At 39.7% G+C, this 27,699-nt stretch overlaps 9 protein-coding genes and 2 non-coding genes across 11 annotated transcripts; 9 read left to right on the top strand and 2 right to left on the bottom strand.

The window, feature by feature from the left end:
* Positions 1–293: 293 nt before the first annotated feature.
* Positions 294–968, top strand: PEX17 (Pex17p; the record flags this gene model as incomplete). Its single annotated transcript, XM_043193728.1, has 1 exon — positions 294–968. The coding sequence occupies one exon, from the start codon at positions 294–296 to the stop codon at positions 966–968; it is 675 nt and encodes a 224-aa protein (XP_043047147.1).
* A 199-nt stretch (positions 969–1,167) lies between these two features.
* KQ657_002989 (uncharacterized protein) lies at positions 1,168–2,463 on the top strand (the record flags this gene model as incomplete). Its single annotated transcript, XM_043193727.1, has 1 exon — positions 1,168–2,463. One exon carries the CDS (start codon positions 1,168–1,170, stop codon positions 2,461–2,463), a length of 1,296 nt encoding a protein of 431 aa, XP_043047146.1.
* A 1,848-nt stretch (positions 2,464–4,311) lies between these two features.
* On the top strand, positions 4,312–8,437 carry KQ657_002988 (uncharacterized protein; the record flags this gene model as incomplete). Its single annotated transcript, XM_043193726.1, has 2 exons — positions 4,312–6,457; positions 6,879–8,437. 2 exons carry the CDS (start codon positions 4,312–4,314, stop codon positions 8,435–8,437), a joined length of 3,705 nt encoding a protein of 1,234 aa, XP_043047145.1.
* Positions 8,438–9,273: 836 nt separating this feature from the next.
* Positions 9,274–12,681, bottom strand: TIF4631 (translation initiation factor eIF4G; the record flags this gene model as incomplete). Its single annotated transcript, XM_043193725.1, has 1 exon — positions 9,274–12,681. The coding sequence occupies one exon, from the start codon at positions 12,679–12,681 to the stop codon at positions 9,274–9,276; it is 3,408 nt and encodes a 1,135-aa protein (XP_043047144.1).
* Positions 12,682–14,471: 1,790 nt separating this feature from the next.
* On the top strand, positions 14,472–15,680 carry RPT6 (proteasome regulatory particle base subunit; the record flags this gene model as incomplete). Its single annotated transcript, XM_043193724.1, has 1 exon — positions 14,472–15,680. The coding sequence occupies one exon, from the start codon at positions 14,472–14,474 to the stop codon at positions 15,678–15,680; it is 1,209 nt and encodes a 402-aa protein (XP_043047143.1).
* Positions 15,681–15,857: 177 nt separating this feature from the next.
* JEM1 (Jem1p) lies at positions 15,858–17,666 on the top strand (the record flags this gene model as incomplete). Its single annotated transcript, XM_043193723.1, has 1 exon — positions 15,858–17,666. The coding sequence occupies one exon, from the start codon at positions 15,858–15,860 to the stop codon at positions 17,664–17,666; it is 1,809 nt and encodes a 602-aa protein (XP_043047142.1).
* A 273-nt stretch (positions 17,667–17,939) lies between these two features.
* APE3 (Ape3p) lies at positions 17,940–19,547 on the top strand (the record flags this gene model as incomplete). The annotated part of the gene is made up of 1 exon (XM_043193722.1): positions 17,940–19,547. The coding sequence occupies one exon, from the start codon at positions 17,940–17,942 to the stop codon at positions 19,545–19,547; it is 1,608 nt and encodes a 535-aa protein (XP_043047141.1).
* Positions 19,548–20,586: 1,039 nt separating this feature from the next.
* NAG4 (MFS transporter) lies at positions 20,587–22,449 on the top strand (the record flags this gene model as incomplete). The annotated part of the gene is made up of 1 exon (XM_043193721.1): positions 20,587–22,449. The coding sequence occupies one exon, from the start codon at positions 20,587–20,589 to the stop codon at positions 22,447–22,449; it is 1,863 nt and encodes a 620-aa protein (XP_043047140.1).
* A 2,222-nt stretch (positions 22,450–24,671) lies between these two features.
* KQ657_002982 lies at positions 24,672–24,743 on the top strand. The gene has a single exon. It is a non-coding gene; the product is annotated as a tRNA-Asp (tRNA).
* A 12-nt stretch (positions 24,744–24,755) lies between these two features.
* On the top strand, positions 24,756–24,826 carry KQ657_002981. The gene has a single exon. It is a non-coding gene; the product is annotated as a tRNA-Gly (tRNA).
* A 1,139-nt stretch (positions 24,827–25,965) lies between these two features.
* On the bottom strand, positions 25,966–27,471 carry ZWF1 (glucose-6-phosphate dehydrogenase; the record flags this gene model as incomplete). The annotated part of the gene is made up of 1 exon (XM_043193720.1): positions 25,966–27,471. The coding sequence occupies one exon, from the start codon at positions 27,469–27,471 to the stop codon at positions 25,966–25,968; it is 1,506 nt and encodes a 501-aa protein (XP_043047139.1).
* Between the last annotated feature and the right edge of the window lie 228 nt (positions 27,472–27,699).

Raw genomic sequence — 27,699 nt, 5'->3', positions numbered from 1 at the left:
AATATGAAGAAATAAGATCAATCTCAGTGCATAACTAGATGAATTAGGGAATCACTCCTTAGTATTAACACTACTGGGACGTGTTATTACAACTATCATACCTAGAACCACCCAATGTAGGCAACCATAAGGAATAACAAGACTTAATTATACCAGACTTTAATTACTACATTAGGAGAAACAAGTCCCATCCGCGAACCTCGGCCCTGGGAACAAAATAAACTTCCCCAGACTTTAAATGGACAGAACTATCCACTCAATTCTTCCTCTCCAATACATCAGTTATAAATATAATGGTCTCCGTGGTGACTATACCTGAAACAGCATACAACGCTAGTAGTTATGTTGATGTTAGACGTCGCTCGCGGTTGCTATCGTATTTTATCAAGTTAAGTAATAGAGCAGCTTTAACAGCCATAGGAGCATATTTAGTAGGTTGGTTTGTTATAAAGAGACTTTTGGAGACAAAGAATGAAAGAACATTAGGCTTAACAACACATCTACGTGCAGCATTGAGAGATGGCTATTTAAAGATGATTGGCTATGTGGAACATATTCCAATAGTTACGATGAACAAAAATGGAAGCCTATGTGCTGATGCCGTGATCCAAACAGACGATAGCTATCTTGATCGTAAGCACCAGGTTGCTAAAGAACAACGTCATGAATCTACCAAATCCCTTGTGGCACTAAAGAATAAGTTGACCATGTTATCTGATACTTTGGACAAACAATGTCAGAGTTACCTGGTATCTGAGATGCCTCTGTATGTCATTGCTGATATAGCAGTTAAGAATCTTCGAAAGAAAGCTGATTCTACTTATTTTGCTTACGATACAGTGTTCACGAAACCTGCGCCGGATGTTTCTGCAGTTTCTAATGAACCCAAACGGCCGATCAATCTTGTGAGTGAAACAAAGCTTAGTATCAGATCCATAAAGGGTATGTACATGTCAGGAATGGCATAAGGTATACTGAAGCTGTTATTAGTAATTATTTTAATAGTAGTATTATTCGTTGGTTTTCAGTGTAGTAATTATCGTTCGGTATCGGTTCCCTGTTTTGTGTCATGACCGACCAAAGCCACAGAAACAAAAGAGTTGAGTCAAATCAACACTTTCACTTTCATCCGATACTCACTGCAATTGGCAAGTAACTGCGACCGAAATGGCTAAAGCACGCTCGGTACATGATAGCGAGATAGAAGATGTTGAGTCTATGGACCAAGTGGACGATGAAGACGAAGTAGAAGAGGAAGGAGACGATGACGAACTTGATGACGATGAAGTGCAAGATGAAGAAGAAGAGGAAGACGAAGAAGAAGAAGAAGAAGAAGATGATGATGATGAAGATGATGAAGATGATGAAGAAGATGATGATGAACACGATGCAGATGAGACTACAGCTGTTGATAATGGTGTGACTGGAGGAGAAGAGGAAGATGACAACGATGAAGACGATGAAGACGATGAAGATGAAGGTGATGATGCTGAGGAAGAGGACGAAGACGAGGAAGAGATTCCAAGTATTAGTGATGATGAAACTGGTTATAAGATTGAAGATCCAGATGATATTGATGATGACCTTGAAATGCCTGAGGATGATGAAGAAGATGAAGAAGATGCAGCTACCCCCGCTCCTACCTCGAGAACTAACAAAGTACCTGTTTCCGAACCTACAGTACCTCCAGGAGGACGGCTGTTTAGAAGAAGACAACAGTTGTCATACTATGAAGATGACGACAAGCTTGATGAAGATGAGGAAGACGATGAAGATGAACAGGAAGACGAAGTGGATAACGCTACTCCTAAAACAGGGGTCACCAAATCAAACAATAATAATAAGAGTAGAGTCAAGAAAAAGGTTCCTAAAGTTGATAAGTTAGACTTGCTTGAAAATGATTTACTTTTAAGTGACGAAGAGCCCGAATACGATCCCGACAACCATCAAGATCTTTCACGTATGACCCAGAGACAACGGGCAATATACATGGAGGAAGACATTGAAGATACAAATGAAGAAGAGAGCGTAGACTACGATGATATTGACACTGAAACCGGGACAGGCACACCACCAGTCAAGAAGAAACGGTTTATGGAACTTGGAGATAACTACGGTCGCCATGCAAAGCAAAAAAGAACAGAAACAGAAGAACAAGCTGCTCATCGTAAAGCGGAAAATGCTAGAAGAAGGCATAACTACAAGCTCAAGCAACTTGAAGAAGAGAAACAAGATACATTGAACAAATTGCTTAAACGAAGAGCTGCCAAAACAAGAGAAATTCAACCCAAAGAAGGAAGTGTCGATCCAAGACTGGGATCTCAATCCCTGTTAGGAATTCTGTCATTGCTGCCTATACGACCTCAATTGAGCCATCCAGGGTTGATGAGATATGTGAACAATGTCTCTACATTAAAGGGGAATTCAGTGTTAGCATATAACCGAGAAGAGAATGGATCTTAGTACACTGGTATAGAAATATGATGATGAACATGGCTTCTGGAAATTATAAACGTGAAGTGAACCTACTTCTAAATGTAAATACTAGTTACCTTAGATCAGTCTGATATTTACTGCGTACCAGACTGATATTTACTACGAAAGTTTAAAAAGTCCCGTTTCGATTAGTCTACCTATAGCATAGGACCAAGGAAATACATCATACTGAGTTTCAACTCCAGTTTAAAATGTATGCGATTACATGTCAAATATGTCATAATAGGGGCTGAATATGCCGCTTATACTTCCCAACATGTATAACATGAAGGAACCAAATGTAAAGGAAATTAACTTGAGCATGTGCGAACTCCACGGCTAAACTTTGAGTACTCACATAGAACGAAGCCTTGTCTTATCTAAACGTACGGTCTATTATACTAATTCTATTCTAGCATTCGTCTCTCAGAGATGGTGGTTGGTTAGTTCTTGAAAGAAAACATTCAAGTACATGCATTGTAGGCTTCGGAAACTTCTTGATCCAAATATATACGCTGTACATATGGAATCAGCCATGGTATTGTACATGCTGAGTTTCTTATTTTGGAAGCAAGTATTGTGTAGTCGGTGTTGTGGGCACAATCTGGTCTATTGCATCTACGTTGTTCTCTTACATAAATGTTGAACAAACGTCACAATATACAAACGAATAATATACTGAACCAATCTACATGAGCGACATATTAGTGGAATTATATTTGGCATATCTTTACCGTTGTATACAATAAGAAATTGAACTGTACAAAGCTTTATTTGTTGGATTTGTTACTCCAATACACAATAGATGTAGCCTGTCTGTACAATACCTGTTAGAAGGTACAATATGTTACACTAACTATGATTTCAATGCAATTTGTGACCATTGTACTGTTAATGGGCCTTTTGCACCAGCTCGCACTACAATCAGTTGCAACGTATATACATTTATACACACTTATATACATACACATAGAAGATACAACACGTAACCTACAACATACAAGTCATGTATAACATATAAGAACATACTAATCACATCTACTGCCTTTGCTCATGCCCCAATAGCAGTGTAAAACACCCTCCCTATCCTGTGGTCCATCTCAAATTACTGTAGGCCTGTACATGGACCATCTGAAAAATATGGTGTCGGTTTTCATCACCAAAGGATAAAAACACTGTACCTTCTCCTTGGATGGTCCATCGTTAAACGTTACCGTATTCATTCCAAAGGTCGTGGACGTGTGCTCAAGAGCTAATCGAAAGGAGTCTAAAGTTTACTATTCTGTGTCTTAATCAAAGGTTTCAGTAATTGTCAGTAGTTTACCTGGTCGCTTGCTGAAACAACTCCCCAATCGACTTCTTCAAGCTCCTCACTCCTAAGAAAGCACTAACATCATCTGCCGGCCAAAAACGCTAGTGTGACACACAGTTATTAAATCGTTCTGACGGTTTCCCTATTTCCATTCTTTTGACTCTGGACGAGTGACGGCAAAGGCTAAGTACCTTTTGACTCGCACCCTCGGTCTTAATATCGTTGAAATGAACTCAGGGAACGGGAATAACCACAGCAACAACAATAACAATAATATGAATGTGCGTGGTGTGAACATGTCGATGGGCCCTGCTAATGGAATGTCACCGTACATGCCCAATGTCAATCAACAACAACAACAACAGCAGCAGCAGCAGCAACATCAGCAACCACAGCAACAGCGACTGCAGCAGGGTCTGCAAAAGCAGCTCATGAACATGTTTCAACAACAGCAGCACCAACAGCAACAACAAGTTATTCAGCAACAACATCAACATCAACAAAAACAGCAACAAATGGGTTACATGCAATCACAACAGCTGCCCCCAGCAATGCAACAAAACCATCGTCTTTCCAATCCGAATTTGATGTCTCAGGGCGCTATGAGTGCTGGCTCGCCTATGACCATGAACGGGATGCCTCCACAGCCTCCACAACAACAGCAGCAGATACCGGGAGGGAACCAACTGTTTGTACTACACCAGCAACAACAACAGCCTATGTACGATGCTCAAAGAAGACAAATAGCAATACAGCAGCAAAGACAAATGAGTATAGGACTGCAACAACAGCAACCGCAGCAACAGCAAATGCCATCAGGAAATCAAAGGTCACCATTGATGCAAGAATCTTCTCAACGGCAACAGGGCCAGCTACAACTGCTGCTGCTGCAACAACAACAACAACAACAACAACAACAAAAACAGCATCCAGGTGGCGGACGACCAGGAATACAAAGAACCTCAAGCCAAGGCATAGGTGCCAATGGAATGCCTATGGGAATGCAGAAGATCAATGCCTTTGGACATACCAACATCCCTGCTCCAAACTCTGCTCCCCTTCCGAATAGTAACAATGCACAGCCAGGCACTTTTCCCCAGCAGCAGCAGCAACTTAATTCAAATCCCAACTTAAATCCTAATATGAAGATGAGCCAAGGACCTCCAGGGATGATGCAGCGACCCGTTTCCCAAAACCAGACTCGAATGGGTCCTCCTCAATCTGGCACCAGTGCCACTCCTCCTACGGTGTCTCAGGCCTTGCCCATGAATATGCCGGGTATGATACAACAAAATGGGGTTGTGAACAATAATAACAACAACAACAATAATAGCAATAATATGCAAATGGGTACTCCTCAGATCGTGAATAAGCAAGCCACGTCGATGCCATCTCAACAACTGCAACAAATGAATCAAATGATGAAGCCAATGAATCAACAAGGACAACAGCAGGCCCAACCTCAACCACAACCAGGAATGAACCCAAGACAGTCACCCGCTTTATTAAGAAGGCCGTTGCCTCTGCAGAATCCACAGATCCAGCAGGGCCAGCAGCAAACCCCACAACAACAACAGCAGCAACAAAATTACCCACAGTTGCAACGAACAGGAACTTCTTCTAGCAGTGCTTCCATCAATATCACTGAAAAGGAAAAGAACTTTATGATTGTTAAACGGAACATTGGGAACTATGCTGTATTACGAATTTTGGACTTGATAGAATTGATAAGCAATGAGTCTATTGAAAACTTATCGAGTCTTACATATTGGGAGCGAGTGATTCAAATCTACTGTCTTCCAGTTTCAACATTCAAATTGACTACGGCACCTACGAAATATTCTTCTAGTCAAGGTGCTCCAATGAGCAACAGTAACAGTAATAGTCCCATAAGTTCCCTAACCAATAAGACCGGATCTTCTAAGCTGTATGATTTACCAGCTTCAGCACTTCCCAAGTTTTTTCTTTCATGCATATCTGCTGAAACAGTTGCTAAATTCAGCTTGAGTTTACCTGGGGTAAAACACCTGGTTTTAAATAATGGTTCAATTTTCATATTTTCAAGCTTATCAATGACATTCTTTTATAAGGATGGATCATTGGCTAATGTTTCTGGCTCATGCAGAATATTATTGAGTCGACATTTCAAGATTGAATGGATTGAATTGAATTGTACCGATTATCATGGATCGATGAGTTTTGATGTGTTGGAAAGCATTCCAAGTTCTCGTAGTTTCCATGAGGCTTATAAGATGCTGGAAGCATACAAATATGCAGTAAATTGTGGACTTTCCGATCAAGCTATGCGGATTCTTCAAATAGGTGATGTGATGTCATCCATGAGTTCATTGATGGGGTTCTCTGTGGTGAATAATGTTAGTTCTCCAATCAAAGCACTCGAACTTTTTATGGAGAATAATAACAGCAGCAGCAACAACAACAGCAACAACAACGGTCCTACGTCTCAGTCCAATCTAATGGGCAATTCACAAATGATAAAGGCTCATTCGCATAATGGAAGTAACAACAATACTCCCTCAATGAGTCATGGTATTGCCAATGGTAAGATGCCTTCCAAACAACAATTAGGAGAAGACTCAGTGTTAGATGCAATGGGAGTTTCACCGAAGACTGTGTCTAGCGAAGATCCCACCAAGAAACGACAAATGAGTTCGTCTTTGAGTAGCGGGCTCTATGGAGGAGATAAGAACGATAAAAAAAGGAAAACATAAATCCTCTAAAGCCCGCGGAAACATCATCATTGATTCATTCATTTTGTTAATAGAATTTGTATTTATAAGAGCATGTACAGTATTATTTTCCGTTGTATTGTAGGGTGATATAGCTGGTATAGATGTATAGATGACCGTTTCGCAAAACCAATTTTGTGCGAATCCAAATCAAATATTTCATGTCACTTTCTTTATCGATTTTAGGTTGTTACTGTAGAGATACACTTTATGTGATTGGTAGAGGGACTGATAGGCTAGTGATAGGCTATATTATATTGAAAGCATTGATTGGCTATTTTATGGTATGAAGCAAGTTCTTCTGCAACCATTGGCAGAATTGATACGACCAAATACGATAGATCAATATATCGGACAGAAACATCTCTTTGGATCAGAACACAATGGTAGAATCACCAGTTTCATCAGATTAGGGTATCTACCATCATTAATTTTCTATGGACCTCCAGGAGTTGGTAAAACAACTATTGCCAAAGTGGTTGCTAAAGAGGCCAAATATGTGTTTCTAGAGCTTTCAGCAACCAATACTACTGTGAGTGAGTTGAGAGAGTTACGAATGATCATAACCAATGAAAATAAAAAGAGACAACAACTGAATAATAATAAACCATTGCTAAAAGTTGTTGTGTTTGTTGATGAGATACATCGATTTTCCAAGTCACAACAAGACCTGTTGTTACCGTACATTGAAGCTGGAGATTTTACTTTTATAGGAGCAACCACCAATATTACCCGTCTAGCTCCCGCAATCTTATCACGATGTCAATGTATTGAATTGGACTTATTTAGTGTATCTGATTTACACCAGATCATCAATCGAGCAATGGTGTTTGAGAATGTCCGCCGTCGAATGGCCAACAAGCCAGGGGTATTGCAATTGACCAATGAGAGTGTTGAAGCTATAGCCAGCCATTGTGATGGTGATGCTAGGAAATGTATCAATTTGATTGAGTTATTGAGTAGTTTGTACAGTGGCGACACTTTGGATCCTAACACTGAAATCCAAGTGGTTAATATTGGCGATCTTACGAAGTTAACCAAAGGTATTGCTCAAGCTGAAGTGGATAAAGGTGATGATGATGATATTAGTCAATTTTATGAGAATCTTGGTGATTGTCTTTGTAAGAGACCTCCAAGGCATAAACTACAGGGAATAGCAGATACCCCCAATGATGACCATGTTGATGTTGAACCACTGGAATTGCTCTTTGAGATCAAACTATTAGACGACAGAACCGGTTCATATGTTTCTATGGGAGAGAGTACTATATATGATGAATTCAAGCACAAGACTATTGCAGCCAATGACGAGCAGGACTTTAGTTTGCAGATGCAGGTTTCTGACGACAGTGACTTAGAATTGGAGGCTGAGATCAATGACGCTGTTGATCTTCAACTGTTGGATCAACTCTACAAGAGGGACGATTATTTCTTGATAATGAGCAATTTTTATATTCAGAAGTTGATTCAGAGAAAGGAACCAATCTCTTCCATTATCAAATATCTCATGGTGTTCAATGCAAAGTACGTTAATGTTGAAGACTCCAAGTTGATGAATTTGGTCTCGACGGTACAACTCTTACATCACGCGGATGTAGACCTGGGCTCGCTCTTGGCCAATGTGGTTGAAATGCTCCTTAAAGCACCCAAGTCAAATATGGACGATCCAATAGTGTTAATGCCGGGGTTAATCGAGTACTGGAAGGCTCAAACAGTTGGAAGTAAAAATCAACAACTGAATGATCATTTTACCATTGTGAGCTCACCTGATTGGACGGTCGCCCTTGAGCAGAACATTAAGGAACTAGAACTGATATTGAAGAAGAGGGAAGATGAGAATAGTCTTAGTTTTGAGATCAAAGCTGTGACAGAAGAAGAAGAGGAAAATATGTATATATGACGACATTATTGATTCAGCATTATCGGTATGGGCACGACGTCCTTCGCCCGTATTATTTTTTCGCAGCCAAAACATGGCGTTTAATTCTAAGTCACTTTACGTTCTTCTTCGTCTTCTTCGTCTTCCTTATGTTGAATCAACCTGACTTAAAGCAATCTGATAACAACGAAACACCTGGGGTCGAGATACCTCGGTTCAGATTTGTTTCCAACACCATAGAACTCCTAAACAAGTTATTTGAAACCACTTGGAAGTACTTAACTCATTCAGTGGCTCTAAGTCTCTTCTACTTGATCGAAGTTGTCTTTCTATGGAGAGACTACCTTGGTATAGTTGAAAGGGTATGCAATACATTGTGTATGGTGATGTTGGAGTTGATGATAAGTGTATTATTTTTTATATTGAATGTGATCTATTCCGGAGAACCGGAATTGATAGAGTATCACGTGATTCGCCGGAAATTATGGAACCGTGAGACCATCACTCTAAGCGATATGGTGAACCCACGGGTACAACCAATAGAACTAATTGGGGTACCACCAATGGCCATACAACCAACGGCGGTTCCATCAGAAGATAACGAAACGGTTCACTCGCTACCTCCACCATTAGTTCCATCTAAATCTCAGAGTACTGTTGATGAACTTCCTCAGACGGTACTCGGATCAACGGATGTAGAATCTATTCAGTCTCATACCTCGAAGCGATTTAAACTGTTCTTTAAAGGAACTTACGTCTAATTAAAAACAAATGTAATATAATATGATATAATAAAGATGTGCAAAAGAAAGGAATGAAAAAAATTATCAAAAAATAATTAAACGTTAACGTTAACTTTATGCATCATTGGCTGGAGCAACTTCTTCTTCAGAGTCAGATTCATCATGATGATCTCCTAAAGCAGCAAACATATTTGATGCCACGGAATCAGTTCTCTTGGAAGCTTCTCTTTGTAAATCAACAGCAGGCGAACCACGAGAAGATTGTGATTTGGAAGTGGGGACAGTTATAAAGTCTCCACTTCCCTTCAATGGAACTTTTGAATCACTACGTTTCATACTGTTGTTGTTATAGTTGTTATTGTTGTTGTTGCTATTGTTGTTTCCAGATCCCCAAGATGATCCACCTCTTGAAGAGTTACCTCTGGGGTCATTATGCCTCTTTCTTCTTCTTTCCATCGATACCTTTTCATCTTCTAGTTTCTTCCGTTCAGCTTCGTCATGAATCTCTTGAATGGTCTTGGGTCCTGCATCATCCTTCTTGGATATCCATCTAGCTGATCTTAAATCTTGTAAATCCATCAACATAAATTTGATTCTTGAGGACAATTTAACATTCTCCAAAATCAATTTAATATTGTTGAATACAATCTCCAAGATTTGGGAGTTTATACCATCTAATCTCTTACCAACAGTTTGTAATAATTGTGCCAAATTTTCTAATGTATCTTCCAGCGGATCTAAAATATTGGATGATTGATCTTTCAAACATCCAACAATCACTCGATCATTCAACATCCCTAAAATGAATAAGTGACCAATGAATTTAACCAAACCAAGACCTCTTCTTTTGGCAGTGGCCATTTGATAATATTCTTCAGACATCATCTCCGGTTCTAATGGTGAACCATCAGCATTAGTAGGTAACTTATCAACCCAGCCCTTTTCATATTCAGTTTGACAAGTTGCAAGTAATATTCTTCTAGTTAAATCACCACCTTTAGCGGGTTCACCAGTTTGTTTAACAATATTAGTAGTATCTTTGATTTCATCTGGTGTTTCTTTAACCATGCGTGCACACAATTGTGCATACATTGATGACCAATAAGGTTCATCACAGGCTTTAGCAAAGGTTAATTGAATAACCAATTTCAAAGTCTTAGCATCTTCTTCCCATTTAGATTGTTCAGTGATCTTCAAAATATCAGAAGAAATAGGTTCAAACATTTCCAACGTTAACTTATTCAATAAAGATTTCACCTTACGTTCAATATCCTCAGGTTCAAGAATCTCAGATCCATCTGGATGAGTCTTTGTTTCTTCCTTCTTGGCTCTAGAACGGGGGACCCATCTATTGGCCAGCTTTTCCAATGGTTTGACTTCTTCCACTGGTTTAGCTTCTTCTTCATCTCCTCTAGATTCTCTATCTCTTCTTCTACTGTGGTTTCCACCTCTACGAGATTTGTCTCTTGACAGTCCATTGCCAGGTCCTCTCTTCTTAGATCCACTACGAGAGTTTTGTCTGCTTTCATTAAATTGACCTCCACGTCCTAACGAATTGAATCTACCTCCACCAAGATTACCTCCTTTATTCATAGGTCTACCACCACCAGTAGAAGGTCCAGCTTTCTTAATACCCAACAGGTCTAACTTGGCCTTCCATTCGGCATCAACGTCATAAGTTACAACACCCTTAAATTGCATTAAAAATTGAGGATCATAACGGTACTTCTTGGAAGCCAATTGACGATTCTTATCAACGGCTTGGAACCCTTCAGGGTATGACATAGAAACGGGGTCTTCAATAAATTGGGCTATGTTTTGAACTCTATTGAGAAAGTCTGTGGTATTGAATGATGAAGTAGACTCTTCAGTTTCACCTTCAGCAGTACCACGGGTTTCAGATTCAACTTCATCTACTGATTCAGCCACTTGTGGTTGCTCCTCAGATATTTGCACTCTCTTAACAACATCAGGGGTCTCTTCAGACTTCTCTTCAGTAGTAGTAGTAGGAGTATTAGTAGTCTCTTCAGAAGCAATAATCTCAGATGCGGGGGTTTCTTGGACAACAGCAGTTGTGTCTTCCTTGGATTCTTCAGTTGATTCTTCCTTCGATTCTTCAATTGAAATCTCCTTTGTTTCTTCAACTGGAACTTGTTTGGACTCTTGTTCTGGTTCTTCCTTTGGTTCTTCCTTTGGTTCTTCCTTTGGTTCTTCCTTTGGTTCTTCCTTTGGTTCTTCCTTTGGTTCTTCCTTTGGCTCTTGCTTAGTTTCTTCCTTTGGTTCTTCCTTTGGTTCTACCTTTGGTTCTTCCTTGGGTTCTTCCTTTGGTTGTTCCTTTGGTTCTTCCTTTGGTTGTTCCTTTGGTTCTTCCTTTGGTTGTTCCTTTGGTTCTTCCTTTGGTTGTTCCTTTGGCTCATCCTTTTCTACTTTAGGTTGTTCAGATGCGACTTTTGGTTTTGAATCAGCAGCCTTCTGCTCCGCGGCCTTCTTTTCTGCAGCTTTGGCCATAACCATTCTCTTGAATTGTTCTGCAACACTATTAAGTTCAGCAGTCTTAGCTGGAGCAGTTTTAGCTGGAGTGGCAGCTGCCGGCTCAGCCAAAGGAGTAGAAACTGGAACCGAAGTTGAATCTACCACTGGAGTAGGGACAAACAGTGGTTTTGAAGGAATAGGAGAATTTTGAGGAGTAGATGATGACGAAAGCTTTTTCTTTTCATCAAAATCTATAGATTTACCTTCCTTATCTGTGATTTTGATCTTACTTCCAGTGTTGGTAGTAGCATTGGCCAACATGGGTGAGTTGCCAGCAGCAGTTGAACCTGAAGGAGCCTGAGAAATATTGTTAGGACTTGTCACAGGAGCTTGTTGTTGCTGGGCAGCCAAAGCTGCAGCCATAACTGGATATTGTGGCTGACCAGAGGGGTACATTGGTACTCCATAATAATAATATGGTAAATTGGTAGGATAAACAGGATATTGGTTATAGACATTGCCTCCATTGTACTGTTGGTTGTTTTGTTGCTGATGATGGTGATGCTTTGATTGGTAATTCTTTCTATTATTGAAATGAGGTCTATTTTGATTCTGGTTAGGACCAGAACCAGAACCAGAAGCATTGTTGGTTGGAGCATTAGCATTGTTACCACCATTAGAATTACCGGAAGTTGACGAGTTTAGGGAGGTATTTCCAGTATTTTGGTTAGACCCTCCATTATAACCACCACCTTGTCTATTAGAAGTGTAATGCTTTCCCTTATTAGTATATGGGTTGGTATTAGAGGCACCACCGTTGGTGTTATTTCCAGAGCTACTGTTCTTATTATAGTAGTGACCAGATCCTCCACTATATGAGCCATAGTTGTTGCCGTATTGAGTAGTTTGGTTGTGATGCTGAGGATATCCTTGTTTACTGGAAGGAGTACCAGCACTGGCAGCACTAGCACTACTGGTGGTAGAAGTACCAGCAGCACTAGCACCAGTAATATCGGGTACAGAACCCTCTTCCTTTGAGGAATCAGCCATGATATCCAATTAGCGTGAAGCGACGGAACCTGTTCTTAATAAAGAGTTTCGGTAGAAGCCAAATCAATGGATCGCCTCTCTTTTTTTGACGTGGGGGAAAGGAACTAGTAAAAAAGATTAGTATTATCTACTACTTTTTTTTTCCACACCACCGGTTGAAAGGAAGCTTTTTTATATCGCGTCTTCTTCGTTTAGACGTCGATATCTATTGCTATAAAATGCTAAATGCTAACGGCAATAGTACTTTTAAATAGCATAAAAGGTATTTCCACCATCTGCTTTTCCCTCTTTAAAATCCCTTAGTACTAATTTTTTCTAAGTGCCGTCTGGTAGCGCGGCTGGATAATGATGCGAAAATTTTTCACTAACTAATTGGAAAATAGAAAGGTATGGTGTGCGTACTGTACTGTAGATTACGCTGAGTTTGGGTATTTTCACAGTATAATTGGGTATGGGTATAGACTATAACTTATGGCAGTAAGGTAACAGTATGTATGACGTAATAACGAGTATACCTACTGTTTTGCATTAAGATACTAATCTACTGTCGTACTATTATATTACACCACTAGATACTGCAGTGACAACTGTTACTACTGCTACAGCTTTCACACTGGTACTGTATTGCTCTTGCACAACTTTTGTGTTGCTATTACATTCTAATATACCGCTTTATACTGTTTCTAGACTATAGTAGTACCACTAAAAGGTCAATTTCTCTATATGCCTCAATTATGTTTGCTTTGCTCTAAGCAATGTAATACATGATAGCCCTCTGCATGCTATATTATATCGTCTTGCTTTAATTCCGTAATGTATGGTCAAACCTTTTGATCCCATGCCACTGTGGTCAATTGGTGTTGAAGTCGCTCAGGTCAAGTTGATGTTTACGACCGGCATTGTTGTTGATTGTTGTTCAAAAGTCGCCTTATCTCTCTCTACGACGATAGGAAATAAATAGAGCATACATCAAAAGTAATCCTGTGATTCCAACAAACAGATACACAACAAGTGAATCTTTGAGCAGCTCTACCTGGTAGCATGATATCACAATGTTAAGTTCCGTACAATTCCCAGAAACATCGTTACTTAGACAGTATTCCTTGGTACATTCATTGCACAGACTCAATGGCGCAACAAATGATACAGGATCATATTGCGCTGGCAGACAGTAGCATTTGCAGAAGTGCTGATAAGCAAAAGCTGGCACCACGAGTGATAGAAGAACGATAAGAATCATATGCGTAGATGACTGTCAAGATTATGGTACTAACCTTGAAGAAACAGATGAACACCAATTATAGTTGTGGTGTGCACACTAATACAAAACTAATTGAGATACCTTACATATGTTATCATATAACAATTATCATGTACCTGGTAGTTGTTACATGATACCGTACATTTACATAGTACTTATTTGAGTAGATTAGAACCTGGCCTCATGAATAGATCATCACCATAACACTCATTATGCGTGTGCCGGTGCTTAACCAGTTATATGAGGTCTTGTGTCGGGAGTTAACGCTACCGGATAATTGTTAAGGATATCACCAAAAATAGTTTAAGTTTGACCTCTACTATATACTTGCTCTTGATTTCTTTCCTATACTGTTATACCCATGCTAGTAAGCATAACAGTGGAATTAGGATCACCATACTAGGCGTAGTTAACTAGTACATATATGAGCCTCGCACGACTTTCTCGACTCGATTCAACTTAAGTTTGAAGGCAAACTTTAAACATACCACTACTACTGCTACCGTAATACAACGTACTTGAACCAAAGATGCCTATCGCCGTCCCAACCCAGGCATATGTCCACGAAGGTGGATTTAAGCCGTATTTTGAACAACAGATCCAAGATACAGAAATCAAGATTCAACTGTCGACACTCAACTTGCGTCGTTTGGAAGCTCAAAGAAACAAATTGAATACCAAAGTCAGACAATTAAAGGAAGAGTTACGGTTGTTACAAGAGCCAGGGTCATTTGTAGGTGAAGTGGTTAAAGTTATGGGGACCACAAAGGTATTGGTTAAAGTTCATCCTGAAGGGAAATATATTGTTAATGTTACTAAGGATATTGACATTAAGAAGTTAACCCCAACACTTAGAGTATGCTTGAAATCAGATAGTTATGATTTGCACAAAATTTTACCCAATAAGGTTGATCCATTGGTATCATTGATGATGGTTGAAAAGGTTCCTGATAGTACTTATGATATGGTTGGAGGTTTAGATAAGCAAATTAAAGAAATCAAAGAAGTGATTGAATTACCTGTGAAACATCCGGAGTTATTTGAATCTTTGGGCATAGCTCAGCCTAAGGGAGTTATTCTTTATGGTCCTCCTGGTACGGGAAAAACCTTGGTTGCTCGTTCTGTTGCTCATCATACTGATTGTAAGTTTATTAGAGTAAGTGGGTCTGAATTGGTCCAAAAGTATATTGGTGAAGGTTCTCGTATGGTTAGGGAATTGTTTGTTATGGCTAGAGAACATGCACCTTCAATTATTTTTATGGATGAAATTGATTCTATTGGATCTTCACGTGTTGATGGATCATCAGGTGGAGATTCAGAAGTACAAAGAACAATGTTGGAATTATTAAATCAATTAGATGGCTTTGAAAGTTCTAAAGATATTAAAATTATCATGGCAACTAATAGATTGGATATTTTAGATCCAGCCCTTTTAAGACCAGGTAGAATTGATAGGAAAATTGAATTCCCGGCACCAACAGTAACCGCCAGAACTGATATTTTAAGAATCCATTCTCGTTCCATGAATTTAACAAGAGGTATTAATTTACGTAAAATTGCTGAAAAGATGAATGGTTGTTCAGGTGCTGATGTTAAAGGTGTCTGTACTGAAGCAGGTATGTTTGCATTACGTGAGCGCAGAATTCATGTTACTCAGGAAGATTTCGAACTAGCAGTTGCTAAGGTGATGTCTAAAGGTGATGAAGGTGCGGTTTCATTGGCCAAATTGTTTAAGTAGAGTTAATATTAGTAATGATAATTCATATTCATCATATGCTTTGTATGTTGGTAATTGCACGATCGTGATCTGGAAATGATATATGCAGTTTGCCAGCAGATCAATATAATGTATTTTTCACCTCTTTGTTAATAACTGACATACATTGCTCGTGTTAGGAGTGTTTTCTAACGTATAATGAAATTATCCGGGTATCTAGTGGTCCTAGCCGCCGCAGGACATGTTCTAGCAACACTGGTAGAAGAACTTGTTAACCAAGCCAACAGAGCCTTTGATAGTGAAGGTATATCATTTAACACTCTTAATGTCTATGACTCCATTACCCGGCAATTGGAGGGGATGGGAGAAGTAGATCAATTGGTATCGATATTATTCAAGAAATCTCTTATAGAGGTTAACCTCGGCAAGCATTTGCAAGCCATTGAAGACTTGGAAAGGTGTTTACAATTGGACCCTCATATGGCCTCAGCCAAGAGCTCATTGGCCAAACTTTATATTGACCAAGGACGGTTTGACGATGCTTTGGGCGTCAATGACCCTTCAACTACAACCACTGTATCTCAGGTATTACGGGCTACTGACGAGAGTCGTTCCCTATTGGCTGACCACAAATATGGTGAGTGTTTAGCAGTGTTGAACGATCAAGTCCTTCCATTCACGACTTCCAATAGTGAAATTTGGGAACTACATTATCATTGTTCATTGGGGAACTTTGACTCTGAAAGTTATGTTAGTGACATCATTCAAGATGTTAAGGAGATCATCAAGTCTTCTGGGTCCATCCCCTCCTTGAAATGGTATCCAGTGTTGTCCAATTATTTATTATATGGTAATGTTCAATACAATGTGGCTATGAAATATATTAAGTCGTGTATGAGAATTGACTTTGAATATGCTGCCTGTGGGAAGCTTTCCAAGTTGTATTCCCGTTTAAGTTTGTTGTTGCAACTGTTGGAAGAGTATGGGATATTCCAAGAATATGTCTATGACTTTACTGGTGATCTTCCACTGGATGTCATTCAAGATTACGAATGGAGCAAACTTTACACTTTACTTTTTGAACCCAAACACAAGGTCCGTTTGGCTAGAGGGGTTAGCAACAACTTTGAGTTCTTAATTGGGGAATATGAATCTTTTATAAACTCCCTGAAAACCGATCCAACAAAATATAACTTTAGGAAATACCTTGTACGTTTAGGTTGTGAGGCTGGAATACGACTGGGTAAAATAAAAAGTAGTAATAATATTTGTAAGGAGATTCCTGATGACGATAAGTTTTTCCCTAAATATGCTTTGGAGATTGACAAGTTGATTAAACAGGGCAAATATCAAGAAGCCAAATCTAGAATGGGACATTTCCCTAATAACGTTAAGCATACCAATATTTTCCAGGAAAGATGGACACAAGTTGAACAATTCTTCCAACAGCAAGAACAAAGGAAGTTCCAAGAGCAGCAAAGACAGCAACAACAGCAACAGCAACAGCAACAAGAAAGACAGCAGCAACAGCAACAACATCAAAGAGCAAAGCAAGATGGAAAGGACTATTATAAGATACTTGGGGTTCCAAAAGATGCAGACGATGCAGCAATTAAGAAAGCATACAGAGCGCTTACATTTAAATATCATCCTGATAGATATAAAGGAGGTGATTTAACTCCGGAACAAATTGAAGAGAAGATGCAAGATATTAATATTGCCTATGAAGTGCTTAGTGACAAGCAAGAGAGGGCAGCTTACGATAATGAGGCGTCAGCTGGAGGTGGAGGTGGAGGTGGGCATTTTGGAGGAGGTGGACATAGTGGAGGTGGATTTAACGGGTTTGGACAAGATTTTATGAGACAGTTTATGCAAAATAATGGTGGAGGAGGACCCCAATTTAATTTTGGAGGTTTTGGTGGGTTCGGTGGGTTTGGCGGTCAACAGCAACAGCAACAGCAGAGAAGAGGAGGTAAGAAACAAGCAGGAAATAAGAAAAGACACTGAGTAAAGAACAGAACACAGTCTGCATTTGAATTATGAATATTCTCTCTCGGAATAATGTTTATCCGATATTTTGCGCTTCTGTACGGTTTCGGCCATGTCCGCTACCTTTATCAATATGCTGCATACAGCAATTATCCTACACTGAAGATGAAATGACTAACAAAATTTAAAAGTCGAAGATTACCGAGACTTATTTCCTTCCTTCCTTCCTTCCTTCATTCGTTCCTTTCAACTCAATTGAACAGTTAAAAGGAAGACCGACTACCGAACATCATGAAACTCTCGTTAGCATTATTGGCTACTACTTTAGCGGCCGTCGGAAGTGCAGCACCTCCACCTCAACAATTGGTGTTGGGACTTGTGGAAGAATCTTTAGGACTGAATGTTCCATTTAAGGGTGAACCCGTTGAACTTGACCAGTCCAATCTTCCTAACTTCTGGGACTACTGGAGGAAGCCTTTTATTGACACTGAGCAATTGCAAGCTTTAATCACCGAATCCGGTTTACGTTCACGTGCTGAGACATTGTTTAATATTTCTAAGGGTTCGATTGGTGAATATGGACATCCTACTCGGGTTATTGGATCCCAAGGTCATTGGGGAACTATTCATTATATATTGGATGAAATTAGATCTTTGGGTTACTATTATGATGTTTGGACTCAAAAGTTCAATGCCATCGATGGTCGTGTGAAACTGGTGTCCCTTTTACTTGACGGTGTTAAGCCAAAGTCATTAGAAGCTTTAAGTTTAACTCCTCCAACTCCCAATGAAAGACCAGTTCATGGTAACTTGGTTCTTGTGGATGGGTTCGGATGTCTGCTTGAAGATTTCCCCAAGTCTGTTAAAGATAACATTGTTTTAATTAAGAGGGGTCTTTGTGCATTTAACGATAAGTCTGTCAATGCTGGTCTTCTGGGTGCCGTAGGTGCCATTATCTATGACCCTGCTGGTGGTTTATTACATGGTACTTTGGGTGAACCAACTGGAAAGGAAGTTGCAACGGTATCCATTTCTAAGGAAGATGCCCAACCTTATATTGATTCTTTGTTAAAGGATCCTCTGACTGAGATTGAAACTACTTTGTATGTTGATTCTTATGTCAAGAACGTTACCACTTTGAATGTTATTGCTGAAACTCGTTTCGGAGATCACAATAATGTTGTTTCCTTGGGTGCTCATTCAGATAGTGTTGAAGCAGGTCCAGGTATTAATGATGATGGAAGTGGTACTATTTCCCTTTTGGAAGTTGCCAAATCTTTATCTCATTTTAAGGTTAAGAATGCTGTGAGATTTGCTTGGTGGGCTGCTGAAGAAGAAGGATTGTTAGGGTCTACTTACTACTCTGAACATTTGAGTCCTGTTGAGAACCAGAAGGTTCGGTTATTCATGGACTATGATATGATGGCTTCTCCCAACTATGAATATGAAGTTTATGATGCCAACAACAAAGACCATCCTGCTGGTTCTGAAGACTTGAAACAATTATACATTGACTGGTATGTTGATCATGGATTGAACTATACTTTAATTCCATTTGATGGTCGTTCCGATTATGTTGGTTTCATTGATGCTGGTATTCCTGCTGGTGGTATTGCTACTGGTGCTGAAGTTCTTAAGGGTAAGAAATCTTGGGCTAAATTTGGTGGTACTGTTGGTGATGCCTTTGATCCATGTTACCATCTGTTATGTGATGATTTAGGTAACCCAGACTATGGTGCTTGGGTTATTAATACAAAGTTGATTGCTCATTCTGTTGCTACTTATGCTAAAACGTTTGATGGTTTCCCAGAAAGATCTCCTATTAACGAAACCATCACTGCAACCTCAAACACTCCTTCTGACTCTTTCAAATATAGAGGAAGCAAGTTGATTATTTGATTAAAAAGGACATTTATTAAACTTCAATCGCTATATTTTAAGACATTTATAGTATATAGTATATTTTATAATACGCTAATTAAAGGTATGGCATTACTATCCAAAACTGTTACCCGCCCTTAAGATACTGCCTAATATGGAAAGTCTATCCGTGTGCTAGTATCACCGAGGTTGGAAGCCGTTTGATTGTGTAATTTTTTTATCGGTTCCTGAAAATCCCGCAGCCCCATACTTTTTGCTAGTAATCGGTCAAATATACGCCGACCCACATGGATGTATTTTCGCCCATGTTTGCGGGACACAAAAGCGCAGGGAGCTGGTTTATGGCCGATTCTTATAACGAGAGACGCATTGGGAAATAACACAACCTAATACCAAAGGTCCAATATATATAGTCATAGGGATCCCCTTTGTATACAAGTAAGGGGAACCGTCCTGGATCTGTTATGGCTAATACGATCTTGAATAGAGTACTTCATATGCAGGTTATTTTTAATATCGCAAGGCTGAAGCCGATTTTGCACCTAATTTAAGTCGCACATAAAACTCATATGGGTTAAAGGTAGTTAAATTGGCTACCGCTTGACCGAACACCTACTTTTCCAGGGATCTAGACTTGTCCTTATGGTTTATTTTAGAACCTTGCTCATAGGTCTATTATAGAGCCTTGCCGATCAAGCTAACCAATCGTGATGTTAAATTTGCAGGGCCAATTTAATGTTCCCTATTCACACATACTTAATCTGCCATTCTTAACTGTATAACTCCCCATCCCGTATGTCACATCTGTGGCAAGTGTACGTGACCCCATGTGTGTATGCGTGTAATATCAACGAAGAAATAGCCTAGGTTACTCACTCACGAGCAATAATACCCTAATGAGAGATGAGGCAATGATTTTCACAAGGCATCGGCATTAATTTTATAGCCGACCTATCTGCAGAAGCTGCAAATTCAATGTATATATACCCCAGGGGTTCCTCATTAAATAGTTATTATAGGGAACAAATTCTTTTGTACCGCTGTACATTATACCCCAATGAGTAGTACTACCAGCACTCAAGAGAAGATGCACCATCTTGATCTCGATGACACTGATTCTGTCGAAAGTGTCAACTCCGAGGTCATGGCCTTCCAAGGTCAACCACCGGCCCTGTCTGGTGATCACATAACAGAAAGCCATTCCCGTCATTCTTTCAATCTCGTGCATACGTTGAGCAAAACTCTTTCCCACTACAAGGAAGAAGCCGAAGAAGACCACCAACAATTGGAAAGGTTGATCACAAACAACGCCGGAGTTGAATCAGTGGTTGAACTATTAGAAGAAGGGGCCGGTAAATTGGGTCCCTTGGAAAACCCATATGATATCAAGAAATGGGAATCTCATGCTGCCCCCGATACCACGTATCACCCGGAAGATCCATGGAAGTATCCCACTGACTCCGAAACAGGTCTTAGAATTGTCAATTGGGTTGACAATGATCCAGAAAACCCCAAGAATAAATCAAAGGCTTTGAAATGGTCATACACCATTTTATTAGGGTTTATTTGTTTTATTGTTGCTCTTGGTTCTGCTATTGTTACTGGTGATTTAGAAAGACCTAGAGCGTATTTTGGTGTCTCCGAAGAAGTCATCATCTTATCTTCTGTCACTATGTTCGTGTTAGGGTTCGGAATCGGTCCTTGTGTATTTGCACCCTTGTCTGAAGAATTAGGTAGACAAATCGTTTACGTCAGTACCCTTTTCGTTGCTGTTGTGTTTGTCATTCCCTGTGCCTTGGCTAAGAACATTGCAACCTTATTGGTATGTAGATTGATTGACGGTATTGCCTTCTCGGCTCCTATGACGTTGATTGGTGGGTCTTTGGCAGATATTTGGGAAGTGGAAGAAAGAGGGGTTGCAATGGCTCTTTTCTCTGCTGCACCTTTCATTGGTCCAGTTATGGGACCTATTTTTGGTGGATTATTGGCAGATCATTCTCCCACTTGGAGATGGACTTATTGGGCATTCTTGATCATTGCTGGATCAGGTTATGCTCTTTTCGTTGTTGTGATGCCTGAAACCCACTCTTCCACTTTGATGAAGAGAAGAGCTAAGAAATTAAGAAAGTTAACCGGTGATCCTTCTTATAGAGCCATTTCTGAATTGAAGATAAGAAGCTTGAAGACCATTGCCCAAGAGTCATTCCTCAGACCCTTTATCTTGCTTTCAGAGTTGATTATCTTTTTGATCACCTTATACATGTCTGTTGTATATGGGTTATTGTATATGTTCTTCTTTGCTTATCCAGTTGTCTACATGGAAGGGAAAGGTTGGTCTGCTTCCAAAACCGGGGTTATGTTTATCCCTATTGGTGTGGGTGTGATTACATCCTCCATTATCGCTCCATTAATTAACAAGGATTATAACAAAAGAGCTCAAAAGTACCGTGATCAAGGTGAAGTGCCTCCAGCTGAGTTACGGTTGATTCCAATGATGCTTTTCTGTTGGGCCGTTCCATTAGGGTTGTTCCCCTTTGCTTGGTCTTCTTATCCCCACATCTCGTGGGCCGGTCCATGTTTCTCCGGGTTTGCTTGTGGCTTTGGGTTCACTTCCTTATACAATCCTGCCAACAACTATATTGTGGATTCTTATCAACATTACGCTGCTTCCGGGTTGGCTGCAAAGACATTTGTCAGATCTATCTGGGGTGCTTGTGTTCCTTTATTCACCATTCAAATGTACCATAGATTGGGCTATGAATGGGCCACCACATTGATGGCTTTCATCTCATTGGCATGTTGCGGGATTCCCTTCTTGTTCTTCTTCTACGGTGCAAGAATTAGAACCTTTTCCAAGTATGCATATTCACCTGAAATGGATTCAAAAGCTCCTGATGCTGAGAACCAAAAGGGTAATTAAAATTGGTGGTTTATTTATTTTCACGCATAATTAATAATTAATATAGGGTAATAGTTTGGGTCCTTCATGGTATCTTATATAATAATAGAAAAAGTAGAACAGTTTATTATGTAGCTGATAGAGCCAATATGGAGCATGATTGTGTTGACCATAGCCAATGGTTGACACGGACTTGGCTGCGAAAAATGCAACTACCTATGGGCATGAATCAAGTGTAGAGTTGAGACAGAGAGGAGGCTCCTTGTGAGTTGAGCTTCATGGTATCTGATCATTTTTGGGGAGGGGTTATAGCTCTACAATGTCAATTGTGCCTTGACGGTATGGCTTGTGGGTAGAATTACCAACCCAATGGGCTTCCTGTTCATCGTTAAAGCGTATCGTTCGCTTTTCTTTGGGGCACCTACTGGAGTATATCCTATAATAACAAATCCCTGAAAATGGGTTATTGTCAAAGTTATCTTATGTACGTTATTGGGACTCGGTTCTGGGCGCTTGTAGCTCTTCTACGGGCTTCTTGTTAGTGGCTTTGTTCTACTCCACGGCTACGGATATGTGTTACGGCCAGTACTATTACAGTATGATCACAATACATAACTTGGTTGTATAGCAACATGTGTATATACGCTAACTCCAATAGCATGTTTAAAAGAGTCTTTCAGACGTAGGCTACACGGGTATTGTATGGTATGGTAATCTAGGTTGCATTTATTGAGCGTGTGGTTCTATGTAGTTGGAGTGTGAATACGAGGCTCACACTATACATCAAGAGAACAAAGTGCCCCTTCCACCAGCAGACACACGGAGTGCAATCTGTTCAATGGATCTAAGCAATAACACAACATCCGCAACCACATGGTGGGGGGATGAAGCAGTTGTCCTTCTTTTCACCGTTCTTCTTAGCGGAAGCGTTGTTGATTTGTTGAGCAGCCATTGTTGTAGATAATTGATTGATTGATAATGATTGAAACAAATCTATTCGGAGCAAACAACAAGAAGAAGAAGGGGCTTTATATACTTTTATTTGGCGTATATCTGACAGTATATCACCAGTAAGGGTATATCTGTTGTTTCATGATTGGAATGTGCCAAATTGAGTAGTTATAGTGTACCCTCCCTATTTGAAGCACACAACCGGGTTTAAACGAACGGCGAAGGAACATTATATCCGTGTAGCCAGCTTAATTTGGAAAATAAATAGTGTAACTGGCATGCTGTATGTTGGTATGCGTAGGGCCCTTTCGTCAAAGACATTCCGTACCTCATTTGACTGCGAAACTCCTGTCTAAAGCTACTTTGTACCGGACAAATGAGGTACTCTATGCTTCGCTTACCATACGTGAAAGTAGGCGAAATCTGACGTAACAGCACCACGGAATCTTATGGAAGAGACTTCAACGCTTTGAAAGAGAGCGAGACTGTCAATTCTATTTAATGAATACGCTAGAGTAATGGAAGTCACAAAGTTGAAGCAATCCATGCTTTATCAACGCAAAGGTAGTATTGTAGTAGTAACGTGATAGCACGACTAATCACTTGGATCTCTTGGCTACCGACAGCTCCGTCCTTGCCTGTATCTAAGGATGCAGGAGACCGTGTAATTAAAGCTATTTCTGGACTTGTTGAACTCTGGTAATTCTATTTAAGGCATATCTGAATACGAGCTCACTGGTACGTTTTGGTAGGTGGAATTTTTGGTTCCCGGAGAGGTGCAAGAGCTAATTTGAAATTTCTTTTTGACGGTGGGATTGACAGTGACAGTTATAGTGGCAGGTGTCAATTATGAGGCGCTGCATAGCTAACCAAAAGAGGCTTGATAGTTGCGGTGTATAGTTGTGCAGTAGGTGCCATGTATTTCCAATTGTTTACCAGCATTAATCTTGACGAGCAGTTGAAATTCAACTTATCATTAATCAATTACAGTGAATAAAGTTCAATTTCCCCGTTACTTCAGCCCACTGAAATTGTCCACTTTAACTGCTTTAGATGGATTTATGTAATACTATTACAAAAAAGAAAAAGTTGAATCCTAAATTAAGTATTTAAACGACAAAGGGGTGCAACCCTATAGAGTTCATCAAAATTAAAAATCATTGAATTAAAATATACTACAATCTACATAATAGCTACAAACCATACTATTTGGGGTGTCACGTGGTTTTCTGGTAGGGTTTCTCTTGTACGAAACTTCTTGTACTCAAACTTCCTCTTTGTACTTCAAGAAATCCGTGATAGTTTAGTGGCTAGAATTACCGCTTGTCGCGTGGTAGACCGGGGTTCAATTCCCCGTCGCGGAGCATTTCTCAATTGCGCAAATGGTTTAGTGGTAAAATCCAACGTTGCCATCGTTGGGCCCCCGGTTCGATTCCGGGTTTGCGCATTTTTTTGGTAGCAGTTTCTACTTCTGTTAGCATAATGCTGTATTCTGTCTACTGGTGTTCTTTAATTGATTACATTTTTGCTATCACAAAAAATGATACCTCACAATGTTGAAATTGGGCTATTTGAGATTGAGATTGGTTTCGTTTCCTCAGTAATACAATGGAATCTTCCATTTGTATCCACCTCATCTCATCTACTATAAAGACGTTGTTATCACCTAAGAAACCATATGGTAGCGCCTACCATTCTTAAAATGTTAGATAGGTTACCCGGACAAAAGTGAGAACTATAAAGGTAAAGTCATCTGCCCTTGAAAAATTTTAAAGTATATGTGTTTTCTTTACAAGTAAAACACACTAACAAATCGAATCCAAAGATAACTGTTCTTTTATTTAGAATAGTCGATTGGATTTTCTTACTATTTGTCGCATATTCACTTGTGAAAGGCGAGCTTATTTACTTCACGACTTTTTAGATTGTTGGTTTTAGTAAAGCAATAAGTGAGTTGATTTAATGTTGTATTATGTTACGGAGATGATGAAGTTAAGTGTTCTTCTTTCCCAGTCTGACTCGACTATGACGACAGGGTTGATAACCGTTTGCATCAAATATCTTTGATTGGTTTGCACCTTTCTAAGTGATGTGAGCTTATACTTGCCAGTATTTATACGGCTCTGATTCCTAATATAATACCATCAACAGATCAACATCTAAGAGAGTTGTGAGTTAATTAAGCACACTTGTACGAGTGGTGGTTTCAGTAGTGTTTGAATTTGTGTTTTGCTTGTGAGTACTAATAGATTATTGGATGTGATGAAGAATTCCATAACATTCGCAGTTTCCACGGTAGTCATACGCATAAAGAACCCATCTTTTGTATGATCGGTGACCGCTCCAATGACCTTCCATGGATGTCTGATCCTTTAATCTTTAGTATTATTTTGTTAAATGTAGAGCGTAGCATACCCTAAACCACAGTGGTATTTACATTGTTAAATATCGTGGTGTATTACTTGTGTGCAGTTAGTGTACGGAGAAACCTACTCATGAGTTGTCATCATTAACATAAAAACAAATTGAAAAAAGTACTAAGAATTTAGAAGACGGAACAGAAATCAATTCATATCCATTATACTATTAAATTTTACCCTTAACATTTGGAGTTGTCAAAGGCCATTGATAAGTTCCTTCATCAGAAAAGACATAGCCATGACTAGCTAAGAATTCTCTTAACCCCTTGGGCCCTTTAGAACCATAAGAATACAATTCTGGTTTAGGACCATCCGCAGCTTCCAAAGCTTCCAAAAATGGAGTGAAAAGCTTCCAAGAAATATCCAATTCATCATCTCTAACAAAGTTAGAATGGTTACCCAAATAGCAATCTCTAATCAAGGCTTCGTAAGCTTCTGGAATCCAGAAATCATCAGAGTATCTCTTTGAATAAGTCAAGTCCAAATCAGTCAAAGAGGTTTCAGTGGAAATACCAGGAATCTTGGAGTTAATCTTCATATAAATGGCTTCGTCTGGTTGAATTCTAATCACCAATTCATTTCTTTGGATTTCCTTAAACATCCCCTTGGCTACAGGTTTGAATTGGATTCTAATTTCCACCTTGGATTCATCCAAAGCCTTACCAGCTCTCAAGACAATAGGGACCCCCTCCCATCTTTCGTTATGGATGTGCAAAGCGAAAGCAGCATAGGTGAAACATTTAGAATCCTTATTAACGGTGTCATCGTCCAAATATCCCGGTTCCTTTCCATCTTCCGAAGCACTATACTGACCCAACAAAACATCCTTAGGGTCAATTGGTTCAACAGCTTTTAAAACCTTGACCTTTTCATCTCTAACAGCCTCCGGATCAAAGGAAACAGGTCTTTCCATAGTAAGCAACGTGAAAACCTGCAACATATGGTTTTGCATCACATCCCTAATGATTCCAATGGTATCAAAATACCCCCCTCTTCCTTGAGTACCAAAAGCCTCTTTAAAGGATATCTGTATGGATTTGATGTGGTTCTTATTCCAGGCAGCCCCCAAAAACTCATTGCCAAATCTTAACACCAAAAGGTTCTTGACCATTTCCTTACCCAAATAGTGGTCAATTCTGTACAACTCATCCTCGGTAAATAACGGTGATAAGTTCTCTTGCAATTCTCTAAAGGTTTGCAAGTCTCTGCCAAAGGGCTTCTCGACAATCACCCGGGTCTTGAGTCCAGACTCGGAGTTCAAGTGTTTCTTTAAGAAACGACACACAGTAGCAAATGCACTGGGAGGTAACGCCAAATAAAATAACCGTTCGGGAACTGCGACATTATGTTTCTTCTCATAGGCAACACATTTGTCCAACAATTCCACGTACCCAGAGTCTTCATCATATGGGCCATGCATATATGAACATAAGCTTAAGAACTCGTCAATCTTGGATTTGTCGGCATTTCTGAGCTTCAAGTTGGGTCTGATTCTGTCTTTGAATTCTTCATCACTCAAATTGCTTCTGGCATATCCGACAATTTGCACCGTTGATGGCAATTGTCCTTCTCTGAAAAGTCCAAAGAGAGCAGGAAATGTCTTCTTTTTAGCCAAATCTCCTGATGCTCCAAACACAACCAAAGAAACTCGATCTCCAAAGGGTTCAGCCATTTTTATTACTTAATAGTGTCTGTTTTATTGCTTAGACTTCCACTGGCAGTGCAATTGACTCTACTAATTGTCTGGTCACCAGGATTTTAAAGAAGAAGTTGAAAAGTTGGATTTGTCGGTGCTCTTTAAATCTCCCTTTGCCAAAATCTGAATGCCTCTGCTTTTGTGACATGTGTCCGATAACGAAAGGGGATGGAAAACTCGCGACATTATTTATCGGTATACTCC

This window comes from Scheffersomyces spartinae (assembly GCF_019049425.1).
Source record: "Scheffersomyces spartinae strain ARV_011 chromosome Unknown scaffold_26, whole genome shotgun sequence".
Lineage (NCBI taxonomy): Eukaryota > Fungi > Ascomycota > Pichiomycetes > Serinales > Debaryomycetaceae > Lizanozyma > Lizanozyma spartinae.
The sequence above is the reverse complement of the archived record's forward strand: the minus strand, read 5'-3'. Positions and strand labels throughout refer to the sequence as shown.